At 55.2% G+C, this 22288-nt stretch overlaps 1 protein-coding gene across 3 annotated transcripts in view; it reads left to right on the plus strand.

Annotated features, from left to right (window-relative positions):
- Positions 1-20067, plus strand: part of OGDH (oxoglutarate dehydrogenase) — a 65906-nt gene extending 45839 nt beyond the window's left edge. For all 3 annotated transcript variants that reach the window (XM_042913261.1, XM_042913267.1, XM_042913273.1), the window contains 18 exons: positions 119-273; positions 386-532; positions 719-809; positions 1180-1359; positions 4116-4244; positions 13032-13211; positions 13516-13668; positions 14166-14268; positions 14384-14512; positions 14634-14784; positions 15025-15152; positions 15257-15435; positions 15828-15899; positions 16207-16335; positions 16682-16754; positions 18584-18747; positions 18835-18989; positions 19125-20067. In XM_042913261.1, coding sequence (XP_042769195.1) covers positions 119-273; positions 386-532; positions 719-809; positions 1180-1359; positions 4116-4244; positions 13032-13211; positions 13516-13668; positions 14166-14268; positions 14384-14512; positions 14634-14784; positions 15025-15152; positions 15257-15435; positions 15828-15899; positions 16207-16335; positions 16682-16754; positions 18584-18747; positions 18835-18989; positions 19125-19245 — 2439 coding nt within the window. In that variant the 3' untranslated portion in view covers positions 19246-20067. The remainder of the gene's footprint in view (positions 1-118; positions 274-385; positions 533-718; positions 810-1179; positions 1360-4115; positions 4245-13031; positions 13212-13515; positions 13669-14165; positions 14269-14383; positions 14513-14633; positions 14785-15024; positions 15153-15256; positions 15436-15827; positions 15900-16206; positions 16336-16681; positions 16755-18583; positions 18748-18834; positions 18990-19124) is intronic.
- The last annotated feature ends 2221 nt before the right edge of the window (positions 20068-22288 follow it).

The following is a 22288-nucleotide window of genomic DNA, read 5'->3' on the forward strand; positions in this document are numbered from 1 at the left end:
CCTGGTCTCTGCCCTGGGTCACAGCCGGCTCTGCTGCATCTGTTCTGGCCTCATAGCTGGGTGGGCGGCCAGCGGCCCTGGGCAAGCAGCCTTGATGGGGTCTGTGTGTGTGAAGCAGATGGCGTACTGTCAGCACATCGGGGTGGAGTTCATGTTCATCAATGACCTGGAGCAGTGCCAGTGGATCCGGCAGAAGTTTGAGACACCGGGGATCATGCAGTTCACCAACGAGGAGAAGCGGACCTTGCTGGCCAGGCTCGTGCGGTCTACCAGGTGGGGGCTGCGCTCAGGGCAGGGGGTCGCTGCAGGAGGTGGGGCTGCAGGCCCTGCGAGCCGCACTGGCCCAGGTGACCTGGCTCTTCGGGGTGACTCGGTCCCTGTCCAGGTTTGAGGATTTCCTGCAGCGAAAGTGGTCATCCGAGAAGCGCTTTGGTCTGGAGGGGTGTGAGGTGCTGATTCCTGCGCTCAAGACCATCATCGACAAGTCCAGTGAGAATGGAGTGGACTACGTGATCATGGGGATGCCCCACAGGTGCCCGCCCCGGTGACCGTCCCCATGAGCCTCCCCCATCCCCGACCATGTGGGGCCGCAGCCGAAGGGGCTAGTGGAGTGTTCCCCATGGGCAGCGGCCTGTTTTCCGCCTTCCTGCCTCCTGCCACACCGTGGCCTGAGGTGCCCAGAGCAGCTGATCCCCGCTCACCGGTCTCTGTGTCCCAGGGGGCGGCTGAACGTGCTTGCCAATGTCATCAGGAAGGAGCTGGAGCAGATCTTCTGCCAGTTCGATTCAAAGCTGGAGGCTGCCGATGAGGTGAGGCCCCCACTTTCTCCCAGAAACGTCTGGCGCAGCTCAGCCCACATGGGATCCCCTCTCCGTGTGTTTCTCAGGACGGCCTCCAGGGGTGGGGGCTCCACCCCACTCCACCCCACTCATAGAGGACGTGCCCGGAGCCGTCCTCTCTGAGAAAAGAGGGACGGCCACAGGTCAGAGGCCCAGCAACAACCCCCAGGCCTCCTGCTGGGGGTCCAGGATGTGCTCCTTGGCAGAGGACCTCCTCCCGGTGCCATGGGCGGGAGCCGTCCTGGGAAGAACCTTTGCAGGTTGGGAGTCCTAGGACTGGATGTAGCACAGCAGCCTGAACCCCTCCCTCCAAGAGCCAAGACTGCTGTTTGTGTGTCAGGGTTCCGGGGACGTGAAGTACCATCTGGGCATGTACCACCGGCGCATCAACCGCGTGACCGACAGGAACATCACCCTGTCACTGGTGGCCAACCCCTCCCACCTCGAGGCTGCAGACCCTGTGGTGATGGGCAAGACCAAGGCCGAGCAGTTTTACTGCGGGGACACAGAGGGCAAGAAGGTAAGGCCGTGGGGGGCCGGCCAGGATGGGCTCACAGGCCCAGTCGTATCTCAGACCTCGAGTTTCTGGCATTTAACAAAGTATTCTGAGCGGACCTCAAGGGACCTGTATATGGTGACCCAGGCCTGCCTTCAGAGTGCTCCCTCCCAGGTGGTGAGCACAGGGCTGGGCTGGAGGGGCCGCTGCCACCATCACGTCTGTGGTGAAGCTGGTCTTCCAAAAAAGGACCTTCTCTGGAGATGAAGACGGGCTAGAGTAGAGGCCTGTCGAGGGCACTGAGGGCAGACGGGGCCGCTGGCCCAGGGCAACCTTTACATGAGTTAAGCTCATTACAGGTGGAGCCGAGCATTCGTTTACCGCGTTCTGTGATTCAAAATCCCATAGGTTCACTAGTACCACACGCAGAGGGTGACAAGGGACATTGTTAGCGGCGATGGGTCTGGGCCAGGCATTGGCAACAGGAAGTGGTTCCTGTGCTGACGGATGCCCTGCAGACAAGGGGCAGGATGTGAAGGCCACACCCAGGGGCTTAGGGGCCTGGGCGGTGCCGTACACACTCCAGGTGGAAAGGGACCCCATGCAGCCCCTGGGACCGGCAAGGATAGGGTGGCCGGGGAGGGATGGGGAGGAGGCCAGCATGACCATTGCCTCCAGCATTTCCGTTGTCCTGGGCTAGGACACTCGCTGGGGCGTTGGGAGCCGAGCAGGGAGTGAGATGGCAGGAAGCTCCGTGTGGTGTCCTCGTTTGTCCCCAAAGCAGCACTCAGTGGGAGTGCTGGGAGCATCCTAGAGAGGAAGGAAACAGGCAAAAGCTGTCAGGCACAGGTAACGTGCTCCAGGCGACGGCACTGATAGGTCCTGCCGTGCGATGTGCGGCCAGGAGAGGCTCCGGTCTTGGGGAGCGCTGCTGCCCAGGCGTGAGCCCGCACCCGCCTCGGCCATGAACCTAGACCCCACCGTCTGCAGTTTCTGTTCCGCTGAGGATGCCGGGCTGGGGTCTGTTACACCATGTCACTCGGCATTTAAGAACAGTCATGTAACCTCTGTAGGCGTGACCAAGGCAGAGTCTGGCCCTATTGGCCCTTTGGGTGTTTGTGGGAAAGCGGCCCCTGGTGTAGAGGGGTGGCTGCCCTGAGACCCGCTCCTGCCAGGGTCCGTGTGGGACACCGGGGGCTGTCAGACACCAGGAACGCTGGGCACCTGTGGCGTCAGCAAGCAGCACCACGCCGAAGGAGCCTCTGGGACAGCCGTGTGGCTTTACCAGTTCAGGAGAGACAGCACGACGGGAGGAGGGCTCCTGTGACCTTCCCCCCAGCTGCACCAAGCAGGCCCCTGCACAAACCTAGCACCATGTCCGCCATCCCCCTGTCCTCGTGAGCATCTGGAGGCAGGACACGCAGGGTTCTGTTTAATAGATCTAGATTTTGTCCCCAAGAAGGACGTCACAGACCTTCCCTTCCTGGCACTGAGGACAGACACACGGGAGGCTGTCAGGAGCAGGGGCACTGGGGATATGTCGAGGCGGCAGGAACAGTGTCTCATGGTGCAAGAGGTGCTCACAGACATGCAGGGAGGAGGGCGTGGGGCAGTGTTGCCATCCTGCCAGAGACACGGACACCAGGAGACACCCTTGTGTGCAAATACTAATCTTGGATCCCGTGCTCTGCTCAAGGACGCAGGCTCCCAGAGAAATGTGGTTCCAGGCTGTGCGGGGGCCACGCAGCGTGAGGCTGAACCTCGCCCGGCCAGAGAGCAGGAGGCGCGGGAGCCACGGAGCCCATCCAGATGGCACGGGGCTCCCATGCCAAATCTGGGATGGTGGGCGCCACGGAGTCACTATCACACTAATCGTTTATAGTCTCCTGGACAGACTAGGGCTCTGTGAGCCCGTGGTGCCTCCCAGACGGACTAGGGCTTCCTGAACCTGCAGTAGCACACGTAAAGGGTGAGAAGGGAAGGCTCTTCTGGAACCCCAGCAAACACACGCTGGAGCGACCACAGCCGGGCAGAGTTTGATGAGGAGCGGGGTACTGAGGTCCTCACAGAGACCTTTCTCACGACACAGGGGAAATGCTGAGTGAATGGGGGACACAGTTGGGTGAACGGGGGACACGGCTGGGTGAATGGGGGACACAGCTGAGGTGTCCTGGCACAGAGGGCGCCATTCCTGAGCCTGTTCATGAAGCACCCCAGAACCCCGGGCCTGTCTGGGCTGTGGACACAGGAGGGGCAATGGGCTGCTCCCGGTCAAGGCCCGGCCTGCATTGCTGCCCTGGTGGAGGGTCCCACCTGCTGTGCTCAGCATGGGGTCCGTGGGCTCTGTGACAGGTATGCAGATGCAGGGCAGACACACTGGAAGGAGTCTAGGGGGTCTTGTGTTCTGCCACTTCTTCTAAGTCTGAAATGGTCTCAAAACACGTTATTTTGGGGAGTGCCTGGGTGGCTCAGTCATTTGAGCCACTGACTGGCTACGGTCATGATCTCACGGTTCGGTTCATGAGTTCCAGCCCCACGTCGGGCTCTGTGCTGACAGCTCAGAGCCTGGTGCCTCCTTTGGATTCTGTGTCTCCTTCTCTCTTTCTGCCCCTCCCCTGCTCACGCTCTGTCTGTCTCTCGAAAATAAATAAACGTTTAAGAAAAAAATTTTTTAAAAACATTATTTTTGGGAAAGCAGACAAGTGACTGTCTCTGGGGTGCCTTGTGGATGTGGTGGTCGGGGCTCTGTCAGATTTGGGGTGTTCTCTGCATGTGTATAGGTCATGTCCATCCTTCTGCATGGAGATGCTGCCTTCGCCGGCCAGGGCATCGTGTACGAGACCTTCCATCTGAGCGACCTGCCGTCCTACACAACTCACGGCACCGTCCACGTGGTCGTCAACAACCAGGTAACCCGGGCTCCAGGCAGCCTCTGCATCTTGGTGGCAGAGACCACTGAGGCCACAGCATCGGGTTTGTGGTCAGACCCTCCCAAGGGCCCTTGTGCTCATATTAGTCTTACCTAGGGTGGCGTGTGTCAGTTTTTTAGCATAGTTGCTCTTTTCTGATTATAAAGATACATGTCTTTTTATAAGAATGTGGACAATGCATTGTCTTTTTTCTTTTTTTTTTTTTTTTAACGTTTGTTTATTTTTGAGAGAGAGGGCACAAGCAGGGGAAGGGGAGGGGGGACCAAGGACCCTGCAAAAGCACAGAGCCTGACGCTGGGCTCAAATCCATGAACTGTGAAAGCATGACCTGAGCCAAAGTCAGACGCTCAACCGACTGAGCCACCCAGGCACCCCTGGATCATGTTTTTGATGTCAGATCTAAAGAAACTTTGCCTTGCCGAGGTCACGAAGATTTTCCCCCATCTAGAAGTTTTACAGTTTCATCTTTTCTATAGGGTGTAGTCTGTGATGTATTTGGAGTTTCGAGGTGGGTGTAGATATCCACTTGTTCCGGTACAGTCTGTGGAAAGGACTGTCAAATGAATTGACCACGTGACTGCAGGTCTGTTCTGCCTCTGTTCTTTTCTACTGATGTGCGTGTGTCCCTTCTGCTGACACCACGTTGATGACGTAGCTCTGCTGTGTGTCTGGAGGCCGCCGTGGGAGTCCTCCGGCTTCCTTCCTTCTTCACATTGTTCTGGCTTTTCTAAGTTGGTAGCCTTTTCATCCAAACTGTAGAAGCAGCTTGTCAGTTTCCACAAAGCTCTGGTATTGTGATTAGAAGTGCGCTGGCAGGTATGTCCGCTAGGGAGGGGCCACAGCTGCAACAACACTGAGCCTTCTGATCTGAGAATATGTAAATCTCTCCATTATTTTGATTCTTTTTAATTTCTGTCTAGGTATTTTGTAATCCTCCAAGTATAGATCCTGCACGTGTTTTGTGAGACACCTAAATATTTCACTGTTTGGGGGCTATCATAAAGGGTACTTTTTAAACACTTTAATATCCAGGTGTTACTAGGATATAGAAATAGAGTTCAGTTTTGCGTTTTTTATCCCACAACTTTATTAAACTCGCTTTTACTAATTTTTTTGTGATAGTTTGGAATTTCTGTATTAACAGCCCTGTCTTGGCGACCGTTTTGTTTCTTTGTGTCCAACCTACATACGTAAACACCTCGTGTTTCTCTTTCCTGTTGTGAGGCCAGGATGTAAGCAGAGCGTGGAGTGGGGAGGGAAGACGTCCCTTCCTTGTTCCCCATTTAGGACAAAAGTGCTCAGTCTTGGCCGCTAAGTGTGGTGCTTGCAGTAGGTTTTCTGTCCGTGCCTTTGCAGGCGGTTCCCAGTTTGTAGGCAGTATTTATCACAAGGGGCTGGTGTTTCTTAGCAGATGCTTTTCTGCGTCTCTGAAGATGGTCAACTGGTTTGCGGACAGTGAATCCACTCTGAGCATAGGACTCTTGTGTCCGCTCACACACCACGTGGCTCTGTGGTGTTCTGGCCGTGTCGGCCTGGTCTGGCTGTGCAGGGTAACGCTGGCCTCATATAGTAAGCTGGGAACTTCTCCCTCATCTTCTGTTTTCTGGAAAAGCCTGTGTAGAGTGGGTGTTAACTTCCTCTGTAAACACTGAGTGGAATTTGCCGGCAGGAGGCTTGGTGGCCCAGAGTGTTGGCCATGGGAAGGCCTTTCCCTTGTCTTTGCGTTCAGGGCTCGATTGCATGGCACCTGATTTCTTCCCATCCACCCTGTTGGGGTTTTGCTCCACGTTTTCTCTGTCTCAGCAGCTTTACTGAGCTGGGATCCCCACAGCAGACAGCGGCTTCTGGTGTCCTCACTCTTGTGGAGCATCACGTTGTCTGAAGAAACTCTGTGTCTCTTAGGTGTCACATGCTTGCCCCCCGTGCTCCCCAGGCCTACACAGCCATTAGCCACATCATAGTCAGGACTTCATCCTTGTGATGGCCGTGGATAGCTGTCCTGTGGCTTTGTCAAGTGCTGTCCACCCACGTGTCTGTTGACGGACATTTGGACCGTTCGTACCTCCTGGCTGATACACATAACGCTGCTCCGGGCGCAGGCTTCTGTGTGGCACGTACCAGGAGCGGGGTTGTGGGGTCACATGGTAGCTCTGAGTACCCTCTGGAGGACCCCACAGACTGTTTTCCCAGGAGGCCGCCATTCTCCCCACGTCCACAGTGTCTGAGGGCTCCCACTTTCCCGGGTCTTCTCTCACACTTCTTACTGTCTCCCTTCTGTCTCAGCCATCAAAGAGGGTGTGAACTGGTTTTTGCATTTCCCTAATGACTGACGATGTTGAGCATTTTCACATGTGTTTATTGGCCATTTGTAGATCTTTGGAGAAATATCCACAAAGATTTTCTGCCCATTTGTAAATTGGATTCTTTGTTATGAGTTGTGAGAATTCTTCATATATTGTGGATACAAGCCCTTTATCAGATAAATGATTTGCAAATGTTTCCTCTTACTTTATGGCTTTTTCACTTTCTTGAGTTGTTTTTTGAAGCCCGAAAGTTTTGTACTTTTCCTCCTTTGTTTCCCTCTAAGCTCTTATGTCTGTGACCCCCTGAAGTTAACTTTTGCGTGTGAGGCAAGGAGGGGGGGCTTGCCTTACACCTCACCACCTGTGAAGAAGACCGTCTTTCCCCCACCCACGTGACACGTGACGTGGCATCATTCAGCTGCTTGAATCTGTAGATTTGTATCTTTTGACAAATTTGGGGAATTTTCAAACATTGTATCTTTTTTTCCAAACCACCTTCACTCCTTTTACCCATGCTCCTCCCCACTCCCACCTCTGGCAACCACCAAAACGTTCTCTATGAGTTTGGGTTTGGTTTTGTTTTAAATTCCGCATACAAAGGAGTTCATACAGTATTTGTCTTCAACTTATTTCACTTAGCGAAATGCCCTCAAGGTCCATGCGTGTTGTCACAGATGACAAGATTTCTTTCTTTGATTTGTTTTTGGGTTTTTTTTTTTATGTTTATTTATTTTTGAGAGCAGGAGGGGAGGGGCAGAGAGACGAGGATGGGCAGAGGATCAGAGGATAGGAAGCAGGCTCTGTGCTGTCAGCACAGAGCCTGATGCAGAGCTCAAATTCATGAACCTCGAGATCATGACCTGAGCCAAAGTGGGACACTTAACCGACAGAGCCACCCAGGCGCCCCTCCTTCTTTGATTTCCTAATAATTTTCCATTGTATATATATTACATCTTCTTTATCCATTCATCCGTTGATGGCTACCTGGATTGTTTACGTGTCTTGGCTATTGTAAATAAATCTGCAGTAAACATAGCGGTGCATGTATCTTTTTGAATTAGTGATTTTGTTTTCTTCAGATAATACGCAGAAGTGGAATTACTGGGTCATAAGGTAGTTCCATTGTTAACTTTCTGAGGAACCTCAGTACTGTTTTCCGGAGTGACTGCACCAGTCTGCGTTCCCACCAGCAGTGAACGAGGGCTCCCCTTTCTCTGCATCCTCGCCAACACCTGTTGCTTCCTGAGTTGTTGATTTTCGCCATTCAGACAGGTGTGAGGTGGTATCTCATTGTGGTTTTGATTTGTATTTTCCTGATGATGAGTGATATGGAGCATGTTTTCATGTGTCTGTTGGCATCTGGATGTCTTCTTTGGGGAAATATCTGTGCAGGTCCTCTGCCTGTTTTTTAATTGGATTGTTTTTTGCTGAGTTGTATCAGTTCTTAATGTATTTAGAGTATGAATCCCATATATACAATTTGATATACAGTTTGCAAATATTTTCTCCCATTCCATGGCTGCCTTCTCATTGTGGTAATGGTTTCCTTCGCTGTGCAGAAACTTTTAGTTTGATAGAGCCCCAGTTGTTGATTTTGCTTTTGTTTTCTTTGCTTTTGGTGTCATTTCCAAAAAGTCACTAAGACTAACATCCAAGAGCTTGCAGCCTGTGTTTTCTTCCAGGAGTTTTATGGTTTTCAGGCCTTACATTCAAGTCTTTGTTTTGAGTTTATTTTGTGTGTGATGGAAGAATGTGGTCTGGTTTCATTCTTTTGCATGTAGCCGTGCAGTTTTCCCAATGCCGTTTGTTGAAAAGACTGTCCTTTCCTCATTGTATATTTTTGGCTCCTTTGTCATAACTTAATTGACCATAGAGGCATGGGTTTATTTCTGGGCTCTCCATTCTGTCATTGGTCTATGTGTCTGGTTTTATGACAGGACCACTGTTTTGATCATTACACTTTGTAGTATCATTTGAAATCAGGGAATGTGGTGCCTCTAGCTTGGTTCTTCCTTCTCAATACTGTTTTGGCTCTTCGTGGTCTTGTAGTTCCATCTAAATTTTAGGATTTGTTGCTCTATTTCTGTGAAAAATGCCACTGGTATTTCTATAGGGATTGAATTAAATTTGTAGGTGGCTTTGGGCAGTTTGGACATTTTAATATTTATTTTGCCAATCCATGAGCATGGTATATCTTTCTATTTGTGTCATAATCAGTGTCTTTCATCAGAATGTCCTCAGTTTCCAGAGGACAGATCTCTCACCCCCTCTTTTATGTTTATTTCTGCAGACAGTGTCTCTTACTTCAGACGTTTATTAAGCCCCACCCCCTCTTTCTGGGTCTCCAGCGGCACCAACGTCAGACACGTTGTTAGAGCCCACATTTCCTGAGGCTTTGTTCATGGTGCCCTTCAGTCTCTATTTCTTGAGATTTGGGGTGATCCCAAGGTCACTGATTCTTTCCTCTCTGCCCTGTTCCACTATACAGACCAATATTCAGGGTTTTCCCCCAATTTCCTTTACTTTTAAGTTCTAAACTTCCACTTAGTTCTCTTTATGTCTCCTGTGTCTTTGCTGAGAGCTTTTATTTTTTTCACGCATGCCAGGCATGTTCGTAATTTCATCGAATTTACAGAACTTCACGCATGCCAGGCATGTTCCTGACATCTTTTGTGATGTCTTTGTGAGGTGATTCTAACGTGTGTCATCGTGGTGCTGACTGCCGATTGCTTTCTCTTACTCCATGAGGTTTTCCCAGGTGTTGGTGTAACATTCCACTGGTTTTCAAATGACATTGGGATGTTTTGAGCATTTTGTTGTGGGACTCCGATCTTACTTAAATCTTCTGTGAGGCCCATCTCCTAGGCATCTTGGGTGGGGGTGGGGAAGGGCCACGGTGTTTTCTGTGGGCTGGCTGCAGCAGGGTGGCAATTGTCTAATAGTGTCTTGGTCCTCTGGCTTTCCTGCCTGCGCCTGCTGGTGTTTTGTTTTTTGTTTTTGGGGGTTTTTTTAGTTTATTTATTTTGAGAGACAAGAGACCGTGCAAGCAAGAGAGGAGCAGAGAGTGAAAGAGAGAGAGGATCCCAAGCACGCTCCTCTGCACTGCCAACACAGAGCCCAGCGAGGGGCTCGAACCCATGAACCGTCAGATCATACCTGAGCCAAAACCAAGAAGGCTGACACTTACCCAACTGAGCCACCCAGGCTCCCCCTGCTGGTGTTGCCAAGCAACCTGCTCCAGCACCCAGCCCAGGGTATAGGAGGAGACGTCCTGGGACCTGTCATTGAGTCACTCCTCGGGCCCTATGGTCCCTGGCTAGTCTGACTTCTGTCTACCTTCAGAGTTTTATGTTTACTCTACAGATAATGTCCTGGGGCTTCCATTGTCCTTGGTAGGAAGAATAGGGAAAGGTTCACCTCCTTCATCTTCCAGAAGTGCAAGTCCCTATGAGAACATTTCTTTTAAGTATAAATTCCATTTCTTTAGTATACGTAAGACTCTCCAGGTCTGTTTGTTCTTGAGTGAGCTATGGTAATTTCTTTCATGTAAGTCGTACAATTACAATTTGTGTTCTTAGAGTTTGTGATGTTCTGTTATTAGCATCTGTCCTGGAATCCCTTATCTCATTCCTGATATTGATAATTCGTGTCTTTTCTCTTTTTGTTTTCAATTGCTGTGGTTGTAGATTGGTTGTTGTTTCCAAAGGGACAGCTTTGGCTTCATTGCATTTTCTGTATTTTCCTGTTTTTCTAGTTCATTGATTTCTGCTCTTTGTTGTTCCTTTCTTTCTATTTGCTTTGGATTTAATGTAGCCTCTCTTCCTGGTTTCTTAAATCACTGGGGTGAAACCCTCCTTCTCTGCAATAGAAACATTTAATAACATTCCGATTTAAGAATCACGTTACACAAAAACGGTACAGGTAGGCCTTGCCTTGGGTGTGTCAGACTTCTTGTGACAGAAAGCTAAGCATCCTGGTTGCACCTGCCTGAGGCCGGATCCAGGGGAGAGTGTCCTAGGATGGCAGTGTCTGGAAACTACCCTCCCAGGAAGCTGGGCCCGTGTAGCCCAGAAGATAGAAGGCCCAGGAAGCATGAGGGCTCCCTTCCTGTGAGCGAATGATTCACACAGCAAGAATGTGACGGCAGAGTCGGCACCATGGGTGCTAACAACCAGAAATCCGGTCTCAGTGGAGTGACAGGAAGAACTTCAGCAACCAGCTCTGTTCCAGCTGGGGACCAGCCGCAGGGCTGAGGGAGACAGGGCTCCAGCCAGGGCTGACCTCAGGGTCTCTGGCTCTCACACCAGCAGTTCCAGTCAGTGGGGTCTTCCCACTGGTGCCCTCACGATGTCTTTAAAGACATCGCTAATGCAACAAGACCAGACATGAAAATTTCCATCCCTAGATCAATGGGGAGCTGGTTACATAATTTATGGTGTACCCACATGTGTGTCATACGGCTTACATGAATTAACGCATGAAAATTAATATACATGAAATGCTCAGAATAGTGCCTGGCCCACGAATAAGCACTGACCTAAGTTATCGAAGTGATTAATACCACGCAGTGAAACTGTTTCAACTGTTTCATACACTGTTGAAATGACCTACAAGATCTGTTACGTGCAGAAAGGTATTGTGTGTAAACACCTATCTCCCTACGTCTGTGTGCGTGCACACCCACAGAGCACACCGTCTCCACACACACGTGTGTGTGCCCACATCCGTATGTGCTTAAAGACACAGAAGCTAGTAACTGGCGGACATTGGGGTGGGGGGCAGCCGAGGGCCTGAGGTCTTAACCTTCCAGAGCAGTTTCCTTCCTGTGAGGCACTAGAGACGGCACGCATGCTGTGATCACTAACTCACCAGTCCCTGTGCTCATTTCCCAGGCGAGGAGACTGTTGAAGACGTGTCCATGAGAACTGTCATCAGTTAACATCCTCATCGGTTTCTATTTCTCATCTCTTTAGCTAGTGTGATAAAGGAGAGTATGTGAAAGCAACATGTGATAAATGATGCCCAGTCTTCTGTAAGAGCTTCAGTTTAGCAAGGGTTTTCTTTAATCTCTTCACTGATTCTGATGCCACAGTTGATGGCGTGCGTGGGGTCGGTAAGATCTGTAGCAGGAGAACTGGCTGCCGTCCTGGCCCTTGTCTTGCTAAGAACGTGCCTCAGGTTCAACCTTCTAAAATTCTCTCCTGAGGAAGGCTTCAGGAGCTAAATATTTTTCTGTGTGTGTCAAAACCATGTTGGTACAAGAGTGGGAAATAAGCTATATGCCTGACGATAGAAGCCTTTGCATAACTTTTGGCAGAGCCATAGGAGGCAGTGCCGTATAAGCATTAGAATATCTGATGTCTTAGAGAAAGAGTCCCCGTGCAGTGAGAGGAAGCACAGGGCACTCATTTGTGCTGGCAAGAGCGTGGGGCACAGACACGCATGCTCACACTTTTGAAGAGCAGTTTACTGCTGTTCGGAAATGTCCACAGTGCTCGCCCTGTGCCTCAGTTCTCTTTGCTGGGAGAGTTCGCACATGAAGTCCATGTTGCTGGACCAACCCTGTGTAAGAATGTGTCCAGCAACAGCGGATTGACCACAGGCCACCAACATAGACAAATGCCAGTGCCTCGGAAAACCGAGGAGGTGGGGAGCCTTCCAGATGAGACAAGACTGGCACGGGGTGATGTGCTGGATTGGACGCTGGACCGGGGGCAGAAAGGTGGGTCATCAGGCACAGTGTGTGTGGACACCGTGGGTCAGGTTACGTATTTAGGACATGGAACTGCTCAGGCTAGTGAGGGCATGTCCCTGTTTTAGGAAATGGGAATTCTACAACTCAACCCTGAATGCTTCAGGAGGAAAAGTGGGGGTTACGGTAAAGTTAGGGTTAGTTATTATAGGCTGTTAGAGAGTAGCATTCAGAATTTTAAACATAGGTTACATGTGTACATGTGCAAAGAAAAACATCAAGATATTTCCACTGGCTGGTGGAAAGATACACAACTTTGTTTAACTTTTCATTTTTTTATACTGTTTTCCAAACTGTATATTGAACACGTGTGAATTTTGTTCATAGAATAAGAAACAACAAAAAAATTTTTTAAAGACCTAGGGGTTCCTGTGGGGCTCAGTCAGTTGAGTGTCTGACTTCGGCTTAGGTCATGATCTCACAGCTTGTGAGTTCGAGCTCCAGGTCGGGCTCTGTGCTGACAACTCGGAGCCTGGATCCTGCTTCGGATTCTGTATCTCCCTCTTTCTCTGCCCCTCCCCCGCTCGCTCTCGCACGCGTGCTCTCTCTCTCTCTCAGAAATGAGTAAACATTAAAAAAATAAGGATGTAAATTTACAAATAAATAAATAAGTAACCCTAAACAGGTACTTGGGGACCTGGTGGGGCTGGTGCAGCCGGGTGGCCGCCAGCTGATGGCGCTCTGCCCACCCTGCCTGGGTGTCCCTTGCAGATCGGCTTCACCACAGACCCGCGCATGGCCCGCTCCTCACCCTACCCCACTGACGTGGCCCGCGTCGTGAATGCCCCCATTTTCCACGTGAACGCGGACGACCCAGAGGCCGTCATGTACGTGTGCAAGGTGGCAGCCGAGTGGAGGAGCACATTCCACAAGGACGTGGTGGTGGACCTGGTGAGCCACCCCTGTCTGCGCCAGGGAGAGAACGGCCGGGCTCCCTGGTGCAGGTTCGCCTTGCCGCTCCTCCCCAGAGCTCCCGAGGCTCCAGCCTGGGTGAGCCATGCCCGGGAAAGAAAGTAGCTGGGGTCTCATCCCAGGGTGTCCCCAGGTCACTCTTGTTCCATCTCCTGTGACAGAGCAACTCTGGTGTGAAGGAGACATAGACCCTAATTCTAGAGGAGGTGCACTGAGGCATCACACAGGAGTTGGGGGCAGGCGCTTGTGTGTTTCTGACACCGGCATCTTGGGCTGTGTCCAGGTGTGCTACCGGCGCAATGGCCACAACGAGATGGACGAGCCCATGTTCACGCAGCCGCTCATGTACAAGCAGATCCGCAAGCAGAAGCCAGTGCTGCAGAAGTACGCGGAGTTGCTGGTGTCCCAGGGCGTGGTCAACCAGCCTGAGTACGAGGTGAGTATGAGGTGCGGCCGGCCAGAGGCCCCAAGTAAGAGCATGCGCAATATTTACAACTGTCATTTCTTGACTGTCCTGCGGCTGCAGGGAGCTCACAAAAGAGGTGGGTCCTGAGAGCCCGGGGGCGGGCGGGGGCAGGTAAAGGGCCTGTTGTGGATCTGGTCACTCCTGACAGGTTAAGAGAGGCCCGTGCCCATGCTCAGGGCACAGAGGCAGGAAGGGCTGGCTTTGGTGGCCGTGTGGAGGTCAGGGCTGGTGATGGGGTGGCGCGGCGGGCCTCCCCTCTCCCAGTGGTGCTAGAAGTCATATGAACTGGGCCAGTTTGCAAGGAAGCCAGCGGGGTCGGGGTGGGGGCTCCCCAGACTTGGAGAAGAAGGTGCTGGGCGTAGAAAAGGACGGCAGCTCCTCGCTGGCCTCTGAGTGGTTGTGCACACGGGGACCCTGGGGCCTGTTGTGCAGCTCCCCCAACAGCTGTGCTGTGCCCCGCCCTCCAGGAGGAGATCTCCAAGTACGACAAGATCTGCGAGGAGGCCTTCACCAGGTCCAAGGACGAGAAGATCCTGCACATCAAGCACTGGCTAGACTCCCCCTGGCCCGGTAAGCAGCGGGGACGTCACCATGCGCCCCTCACCCACCCCCACAGCGCCCCCAGGGCCCACAGTTTGGTTCCGGGACGGTGGTGGCTGTGCGTCAGCTGGGCCTCCCATCATAGGCTTCTTCACCCTGGACGGGCAGCCGAGGAGCATGACCTGCCCACCCACAGGCCTGACAGAGGACATTCTGACGCACATCGGGAACGTGGCCAGCTCCGTGCCCGTGGAGAACTTCACCATTCATGGAGGTGAGGAAGCCTCTGCCCCCTGGGAGGCAAGTCAGGACCCCAGGGGCTGGGCCAGAGGAGACACCACAAGCTCTCATCACGAGGGGGTATAACGGGCAGCTGGTGAGCGTCGTCTCTACAGGGCTGAGCCGCATCCTGAAGACACGTGGGGAGCTGGTGAAGAACAGGACCGTGGACTGGGCCCTGGCGGAGTACATGGCTTTCGGCTCCCTCCTGAAGGAGGGTATCCACATCCGGCTGAGTGGCCAGGACGTGGAGCGAGGCACTTTTAGGTAACTGCGTGATCTCGTGGCCCCGGTGAAGTGCAGGGGACGGAAGGGGAGGGCCCTGGCATTTATCCTGAGAAGAAAATCACTACTGGGAAGCAGCCATGCAGTCCCGTTGTTGGCCCAGACACACCCCTTCCCTGCTCCGATGGGGGCACTTCGGCTGAGAACGGGTTACTGCCTGGGTCTCCTCATCGGTCCAACGCCCTGCAACTCCCGCGTCTACCCTGTGCTGTTCCACCCCAGCCACCGCCACCACGTGCTCCATGACCAGAACGTGGACAAGAAGACCTGCATCCCCATGAACCACCTCTGGCCCAACCAGGCTCCCTACACCGTGTGCAACAGCTCGCTGTCTGAGTACGGGGTCCTGGGTGAGTGCCACGGCCCTCAGGCCCAGCCCTTGCTGCCCTTGCCCGCCCGCCTGTAGGCTCAGGTCCGCTCTCCTCCCTCCTCCCTCCTCCTCTGCGCTCTGCAGGCTTCGAGCTGGGTTTTGCCATGGCCAGTCCCAACGCCCTGGTCCTCTGGGAGGCACAGTTTGGTGACTTCCACAACACGGCCCAGTGCATCATCGACCAGTTCATCTGCCCAGGACAGGCCAAGTGGGTGCGGCAGAACGGCATCGTGCTGCTGCTGCCCCACGGCATGGAGGGCATGGTGAGTTCCCACCCTCCCTCCTGCCCAGGGTGCAGTCTGCTTCCCCCTACCCCCCAGGGCAGGTGGTAGGTCCCATTCCACCTCTGGAGGGAAGCAGGGGTGCCGGTGCGGGTCACACCGGCTCAAACACCCTGCCACCTCCCTGTCCCCGCCCTGGGCCTAGAAGGACTGTCCTCACTGCCGAGGCCCCACAGGAGGAGCCGTGTGGAGCCAGGCTGTGGGCCCTGTCCTGACACAGAAGCACCCCTCCATGCTCTGGGGGCAGGAAAGGGGTCGAAATGCCAGCAGGTTGATGGAAGTTGGTGTTTTTCAGACCAGAAATGACCCAAGTCCGTTAAGGAAGAGACATTGCAAATACACCTTCTGCCTGTAACTTGTGTGTCTGGTTCCAGGGTCCAGAACATTCCTCTGCCCGGCCAGAGCGGTTCCTGCAGATGTGCAATGACGACCCGGACGTCCTACCGGTGAGTAGAGCACCCTCCCCCCACCCCCACCCCGGAGTGAGAGGCTCTGTCCTGCTGCTGTGGGTGCTGCCTCGGGGGCTGCAAGGAGCAGCTGTGCGCAGATGGGTTCAGGCAGATGCTGTAGAGGAAAGTTCTGGTGATTTCAGGACTGACGGAGGGAGGGAGGGAGGGAGGGAACAGGACACAGAACCCCAACGAGAGCGTGTGGCTGCTGCCAGAGCTCCTGGTGGGGTCCCCTCGTGCGCGCACCCTGCCAGGGCAGCCATGGTGCCTGAGGCAGGGCTGGGGCCTCTCCCTCATGCTGCAGAACCTGGAGGAAGCCAACTTCGACATAAACCAGCTATACGACTGCAACTGGATCGTCGTCAACTGCTCCACGCCCGGCAACTTCTTCCATGTGCTGCGGCGGCAGATCCTCCTGCCCTTCCGGAAGCCGGTCAGTCAGGGCGTCCCTGCCCAGAGGCCGGGCCTCAGGAGTCCAGGGCCCCTGCCCAGCAGGGGGATGGACCTGTGGGTAGGGGATAGTGGGTGCTACACCAGGCAGGGTCCCAGCGAGCGGGCTCCTGGGCGGGGTGTTAAAGGGGAAGTGGGTGTGAAGGACCCACAGTCCACAGAGCCTGGCTGTGGGTGGGGACCCCGAGGAGAGGCTGGGGGCCCAGGGCCAGGGTGCCGGCACTCAGTGCAGCTGGGAGAGTGGATGCGGGGCTCCTGGCCACACAGTGGGCCTCCCTCTGGACCCCATGGGGCCTGACCCATCACGGGCCTGTGCTCCTCCATTCCAGCTCATCATCTTCACCCCCAAGTCCCTGCTGCGGCATCCCGAGGCCAGAACCAGCTTCGACGAGATGCTCTCAGGTGGGTGTGCCGGGGGTGGGGTGGCGACGGTCTCCTGCGGTCGTTGCACACACACCAGCGAACGCGACGGCCCAGAAGCCAGAGTTTGCGCTTGGGTGTTGTGCCCCCGCCCCCGTCTGCAGCCTTCGCCTGGGCGCCCCAGGCCTCCTTCAGAGGTGGCAGAGCAAGTCAGCTAAGACCTCCCCCACTCTGAGGAGGGGGACCTGCCATGAGACCCACAGAGACCCCAGGCCCCTGGGCCAGGCAGCTGCCTTCATCTTGAGTCGAGGTGAAGCCTCCCCAGTCTGTTTGAACCCCCCCAGACCCGGTGGCTACCACCCTGCTGCTGTGCCTGGGTCACCCTGTAGGGGCCCTGCACACGGGTGCAGCCGCGCAGCTCATGTCCTCCTGTGTCTGGCCATTTGTGCTCCCGTCCTTGCCCCGCAGGCGTCACAGAGCAGGTGCCGGGACCGTTTCTGCCCTGTGGCTGTTGACCTACCCTGTCTGGGCGGTCCGCTCGAGTGGACTGTTCATCCTTTGGTGCACATGGTGTTGCTCCCACGTTCGAGCAGTTGAGAGTGACGCTTCCGTGGACGTGGGTGTACAGACGCCTCTTCTGGAGTCTGCTTTCCACTCACTCAGGCGCATCCCCGAGGCAGGGGCCTACGTAATTCTGTTCGTGGGATTTTGAGGAACTGTTGTCCACAGCAGCCGCGCCATCTCACATTCAGCCCGCCAGAGCTCGTCTCTACACTTGTGTGACAGTGATGCTGAGCCCCCTCACGCACATCTGCTGGCTATCTGGGCGTCCACTTTGGATAAGCATCTGTGCGTGGTTTCGCCTGAGTTTGAGTTAGGCTATTTGCCTTGTTGAATTGTGGTTCTTGGTGTGTGGAGGTTACTACAGAATAGCAATAAGCCTGACTCCCAGAACACGCGTCTTCGTTCACTTGTGTCTTCAGTGCTTTTCAGCAGCACCTTACAGTTTTTATCCCAAGTCCTCACCGTCTCCAGTTATCCCGTTGATGCTGGTGCACATGGGCTTTCTTGTTCGTGTTTGGATTAGTCGTTGTTAGTCTGCAGAAATGCAACTGAGCACTGAGTATGGACGTTTTTATCCTGCAACTTTGCCGGGTTGGTTTATTCTAATCTCTAGGGTTTTGGCCATCTACACACCGATTGTTTTACCTTTTCCTTTTCCAGTTCAGAGGCCTCTCATTTTCCTTTCTCCCCTCACTGGTCTGGCTGAGACTTCCAGCATGAGATTGGGCAGGAGTGGTGGCCGTGGGCGTCCTTGTCTTCTTCCTGGTCTTAGAGGAAGAGCTCTGTCACCCCCAAGTCTTGTGCTCGTGGTGGGCTTTTTGTATCTGGCCTATATTCCACAGGCAAAGTTCCTGTAGCACGATTGTGCATGTGTCATGTGTGTATCACTAAGTGAGACCCTTTTCTGGATGCCCCTTCCAGAGGGCAGTCTGGTTCTCCTGGCCGGGCCAGCGCTGGAAAGCTGAGTATGTGTTCCAGCTGTGCGGAAGGTTCGGTGTTTGTACCTCGTGGGGAATCTGAGCCGAGTGAGCAGAGTTCGTTGCCCTCCTGTTGGGAGGAAGGAACCGGTGTTGCTTGCTGTCTGGGGCTGGCCTTGCCTACTATGCACTGCACACGATGTGCTTCTCAAGGCTCTCTGGGTCCGGAGCGATTCCAGGGCCCCCTCCCCCAGGCTGGTGCTCATTCGGAGCTGGTGTTCTCGCTTGGCTGCCCCGGGGGCCCGGCTCCTGCACGAGCAGCAGCAGCGGGCCCTGGCTGCCCTCGGCCAGGTCCTGAGAGGACCCCCGGCCGTGGGGATTCTCTTGTAGGAACCAACTTCCAGCGGGTGATCCCAGAAGACGGCCTGGCGGCTCAGAACCCAGCAAACGTCCAGAGACTTCTCTTCTGCACCGGCAAGGTGTACTATGACCTCACCCGCGAGCGGAAGGCCCGGGGCATGGCCGAGCAGGTGGCCATCACCAGGATCGAACAGGTGGGGGAAGATGGCACTGCAGTGGGGGCCAGCATCCCTCCTTGCCCGAGGCCCCATCCCCTCTGACGGGAACCCTTCATTCCGCAGTTGTCCCCGTTCCCCTTCGACCTGCTGCTGCAGGAGGTGCGCAAGTACCCCAACGCTGAGCTGGCCTGGTGCCAGGAGGAGCACAAGAACCAGGGCTACTACGACTATGTGAAGCCGCGGCTGCGCACCACCATCAGCCGTGCCAAGCCAGTGTGGTGAGCAGGGGTTGGGGGCGGCCCTGGGAACTGGCTGCCTTGGGGGCAATGGGGGCGGGGCCTGGGAGCTGGCTCAGCGGGGGCTGGGGCTCTGGGCTCACTGTGCCCCCATGGTACCCCCCCTCCCCCCCGCAGGTACGCTGGCCGGGATCCAGCCGCGGCTCCGGCCACTGGCAACAAGAAGACCCATCTGACAGAGCTGCAGCGCCTCCTGGACACGGCCTTCGACCTGGACGCCTTCAAGAACTTCTCGTAGACGCTGCCCAGGCCGCCTGAGCCGCCACCCTCCACGCCACGGCCGCCCCTCGCTTCTCCACTAAAGAATAGTGCCTCAGCGCTGTCCGCATCTCTGCTGTCCACCTCACCGCACACCCTGTCCCGCTTAACGTTAGGCTGCTATACCCCCAGTGCTTGGCCACCCCCCAGGCCAGATCCCCCCAGGTGCCGCGACTTCTGTCCGGCTGAGCATCCCGCGTGGAGAGGGGCCCTTGTGGGTGTCCCAGGAGGGTCTGCTGTGCCCCGGCCCTCTCGCACTGCAGGCCCAGCCTCACGCCACCCACCCCAACCCCCAGAGCGGCGGGAGAGGGCAGGGCTCCACTGGGGCCCCCACTGCGTGGTGAACCGAGGCGCTGGGTGGGGCTGCGGGCGGGAGGTGGCCTGCATCTGGCCTGGCACAGAAAAGGCGGGTCCGCTCTCTGCAGCATCCACTTCTGGCCCTCGAGAGGGGCCTGGGCCGCTTGTGGGGCCCGTGCACACTGCACCCACCTGGGGCCAGGCCACAGGATGCGGGGCTCTGGGCCAGGCCAGGACGTGGCCACTGCCTGCCCCCCGCACACACACCCACCCCCTCAGCCCACCCTCGTGTCCCGCTTCTCCCAATGCCAACGCTGTGGAGACGGAAGCGGTCTTGTCTGGGCCGTGCCGTAACCGGTCAGGGGGTACAGGAGGTCCGGGGCCAGGGGCGGCTCCCCTCACCCGTCACAGGGACAAATCTGATTTATTTATTTTGGTTAAAAAAACAAAAACAAAAACAACTTGGCATTGCATTTGGCTTGACCCATAAACGAAGTTACCCTCAGGCCGTCTGTGTGTGGTTCTGTTACCCACCCACCCCCCCCACCCCCATCCTGCCGTGGAAGCAGCCTCTCACTGCATGGCCCTGTGTCACAGGTACAGATTGTGCCCAGTGGCCCCTCCTTAGACCCCAGGCTGGTCGGCCTGCTCCCCGACGAGTTTGTGCCCCTGGACAACCTCTGCAGGGGAACCAGCCATGTGTGCAGAACCCCCGGGGCCCGGTGTCCCCTCTTGACAAGAGCCCCACCATCTTGGGCTCACAGCACACCATCCTCTGCCTCCTGGGGGGTCAGCAGGTTCCAGCACTGAGCGAGCTCAGGGAAAGGCCTGAGTGTGGACACGGGCTGACGGCCACCCCATCTTCTAGGACACACTTGGGTCCCTTGTTCTTGAAGCCTCTTGGAATCTCTTCGTGTTGTCCCGTGTGCTCCCTGTGGCTTGGCCGTGGGTCCTCCAGCCCTGTTGTGACTGGCCACACAGGCGGAGCTGGGTGTGGGGTCAGGACAACAGGACCAGCAGGGCACTGCATCTGATGGAGTCGGCAGGGTGGATCAGGGTTAAAGGAGGCAAAAAATGAGAGGCAGGAGCCCCTTCCCTTCCCTGGGGTCCCCTCTCCACTTGTTGCAGCCTGGGAGGCCTGCGGTGAAGGAATGTCGCCTCTGGATGCCACCACCTTGTGGTTGGCACGTAGAGTGAGAGCTGCTGGGGGGCGCTTTGACGAGGCACTGCTTAGACCTCGCTGGGCGGCTGTCTGCTCACCCTTTGGTCGCCCCTACCTCTGCGCGAAAGAAGAGCATCCTGCCTGCTCCGACAGGGCTTTGGGGAGGGCGAGTGTGAGTAACCTGCTGAGGGGTGTTTCTGGACAGAGAGGCGCTTCGGACACCTGCACCAGCTTGAAACCTTGCTGTGCTGGGGGGCCTGGACCCGAGGGGGCTGCAGCCCCAGGACAGGTGACCTGGGCAAGGAGGAGGTTGGGGGGGGGGGGTGTGGCCCAGGTGCGGCTGACGCCTGACCCATCTTAGGCAGGTATGGGGTGAGGTGCCCACCCAACTTCTCCAGTGGAAATAGAGGGAATTGGAATCAATGTGGAACCTATTTCTGCCCTAAATTAGGTGGGACAGTGAGCTCCGCCCCCCCCACCCCCCACCGTCAGCTAGTATTCAATTGGGCCCAGACCCAGCAGAACAATAGAAAACGGTCTGGGGCCACACTGCCCACACCCCCACCTCAAGTTCCCACTGTCCCTTCAGAGCCCATGTCACATAACCCCCCATCTCCCAGCCCTGATGACCTCATCACCTCAGAGTCCTTTTCTTTTTCTTTTCTTTCTTTTAATGTTTATTTACTTTTGAGAAAGCAAGAGACAGTGTGAGCGGGAAAGGAGAGCGAGAGGGAGACACAGAATCGGAAGCAGGCTCTAGGCTACGAGCTGTCAGCACAGAGCCTCACGCGGGGCTCAAACCCACAAATCACGAGATCATGACCTGAGCTGAAGTTGGACGCTCAACTGACTGAGCCCCCCAGGCGCCCCATCAGGGCCCTTTTCTTAATTGAGAGGTAATTGATACATGCCGTTATAGTCCAGGTGTATGACGTGGTTCCATGTTACTAGCATCTGTACCATACATACTTACAATTAGTTTTTCTTACGACGAGAACTTTTCAAACTTACTCCCTTAGAAACTTTCAAATACGCATTAACTACAACCACTGTGCTGTGCGCTGTACCCCAGAGCTCGCTCACGGTGTAAGGAAATGTGTCCCTTGTGACCCCCTGCACCCAGGGCCCCCCTTTCACTGCCCCAGCCTGTTAGCCCCTGTGTGCCTGGGATAACCACCGGCCTCAACCCCTCCCTCTCCCCGTCCCCCCGTCTGCTGGGGTCAGATGGGCAGGCAGAGGCCCCGTCTCCCCAGCCCAGGGTCCCCCTGCCTTTGGTGGCCCTTGGCTTGGACACACGGCCCCAGGGTATTCCTGCCGTCTCCCTGGTCGGCTGTGGCCACCCGAGGGAGTCTCAGGCTGTGCTCTCCCCTCCACGCTGGGACCTTCTTCACCTTGGGAACGAGGGGGTTCAGATTTCCTGCTGCCTCCTTGGCTCCAGATCACGATTAGCCTTAAGAACGGGGTTTGGCAGCCCCAAATAGGGACATTTATTTCTTCCTTTCCAATAGACATGGTTTTTATTCCCTTTTCTTGCCTTGTCACACAGGCCGGAGTCACGTCACCA

The sequence above is a fragment of the Panthera leo genome, chromosome A2 (genome assembly GCF_018350215.1).
Source record: "Panthera leo isolate Ple1 chromosome A2, P.leo_Ple1_pat1.1, whole genome shotgun sequence".
Lineage (NCBI taxonomy): Eukaryota > Metazoa > Chordata > Mammalia > Carnivora > Felidae > Panthera > Panthera leo.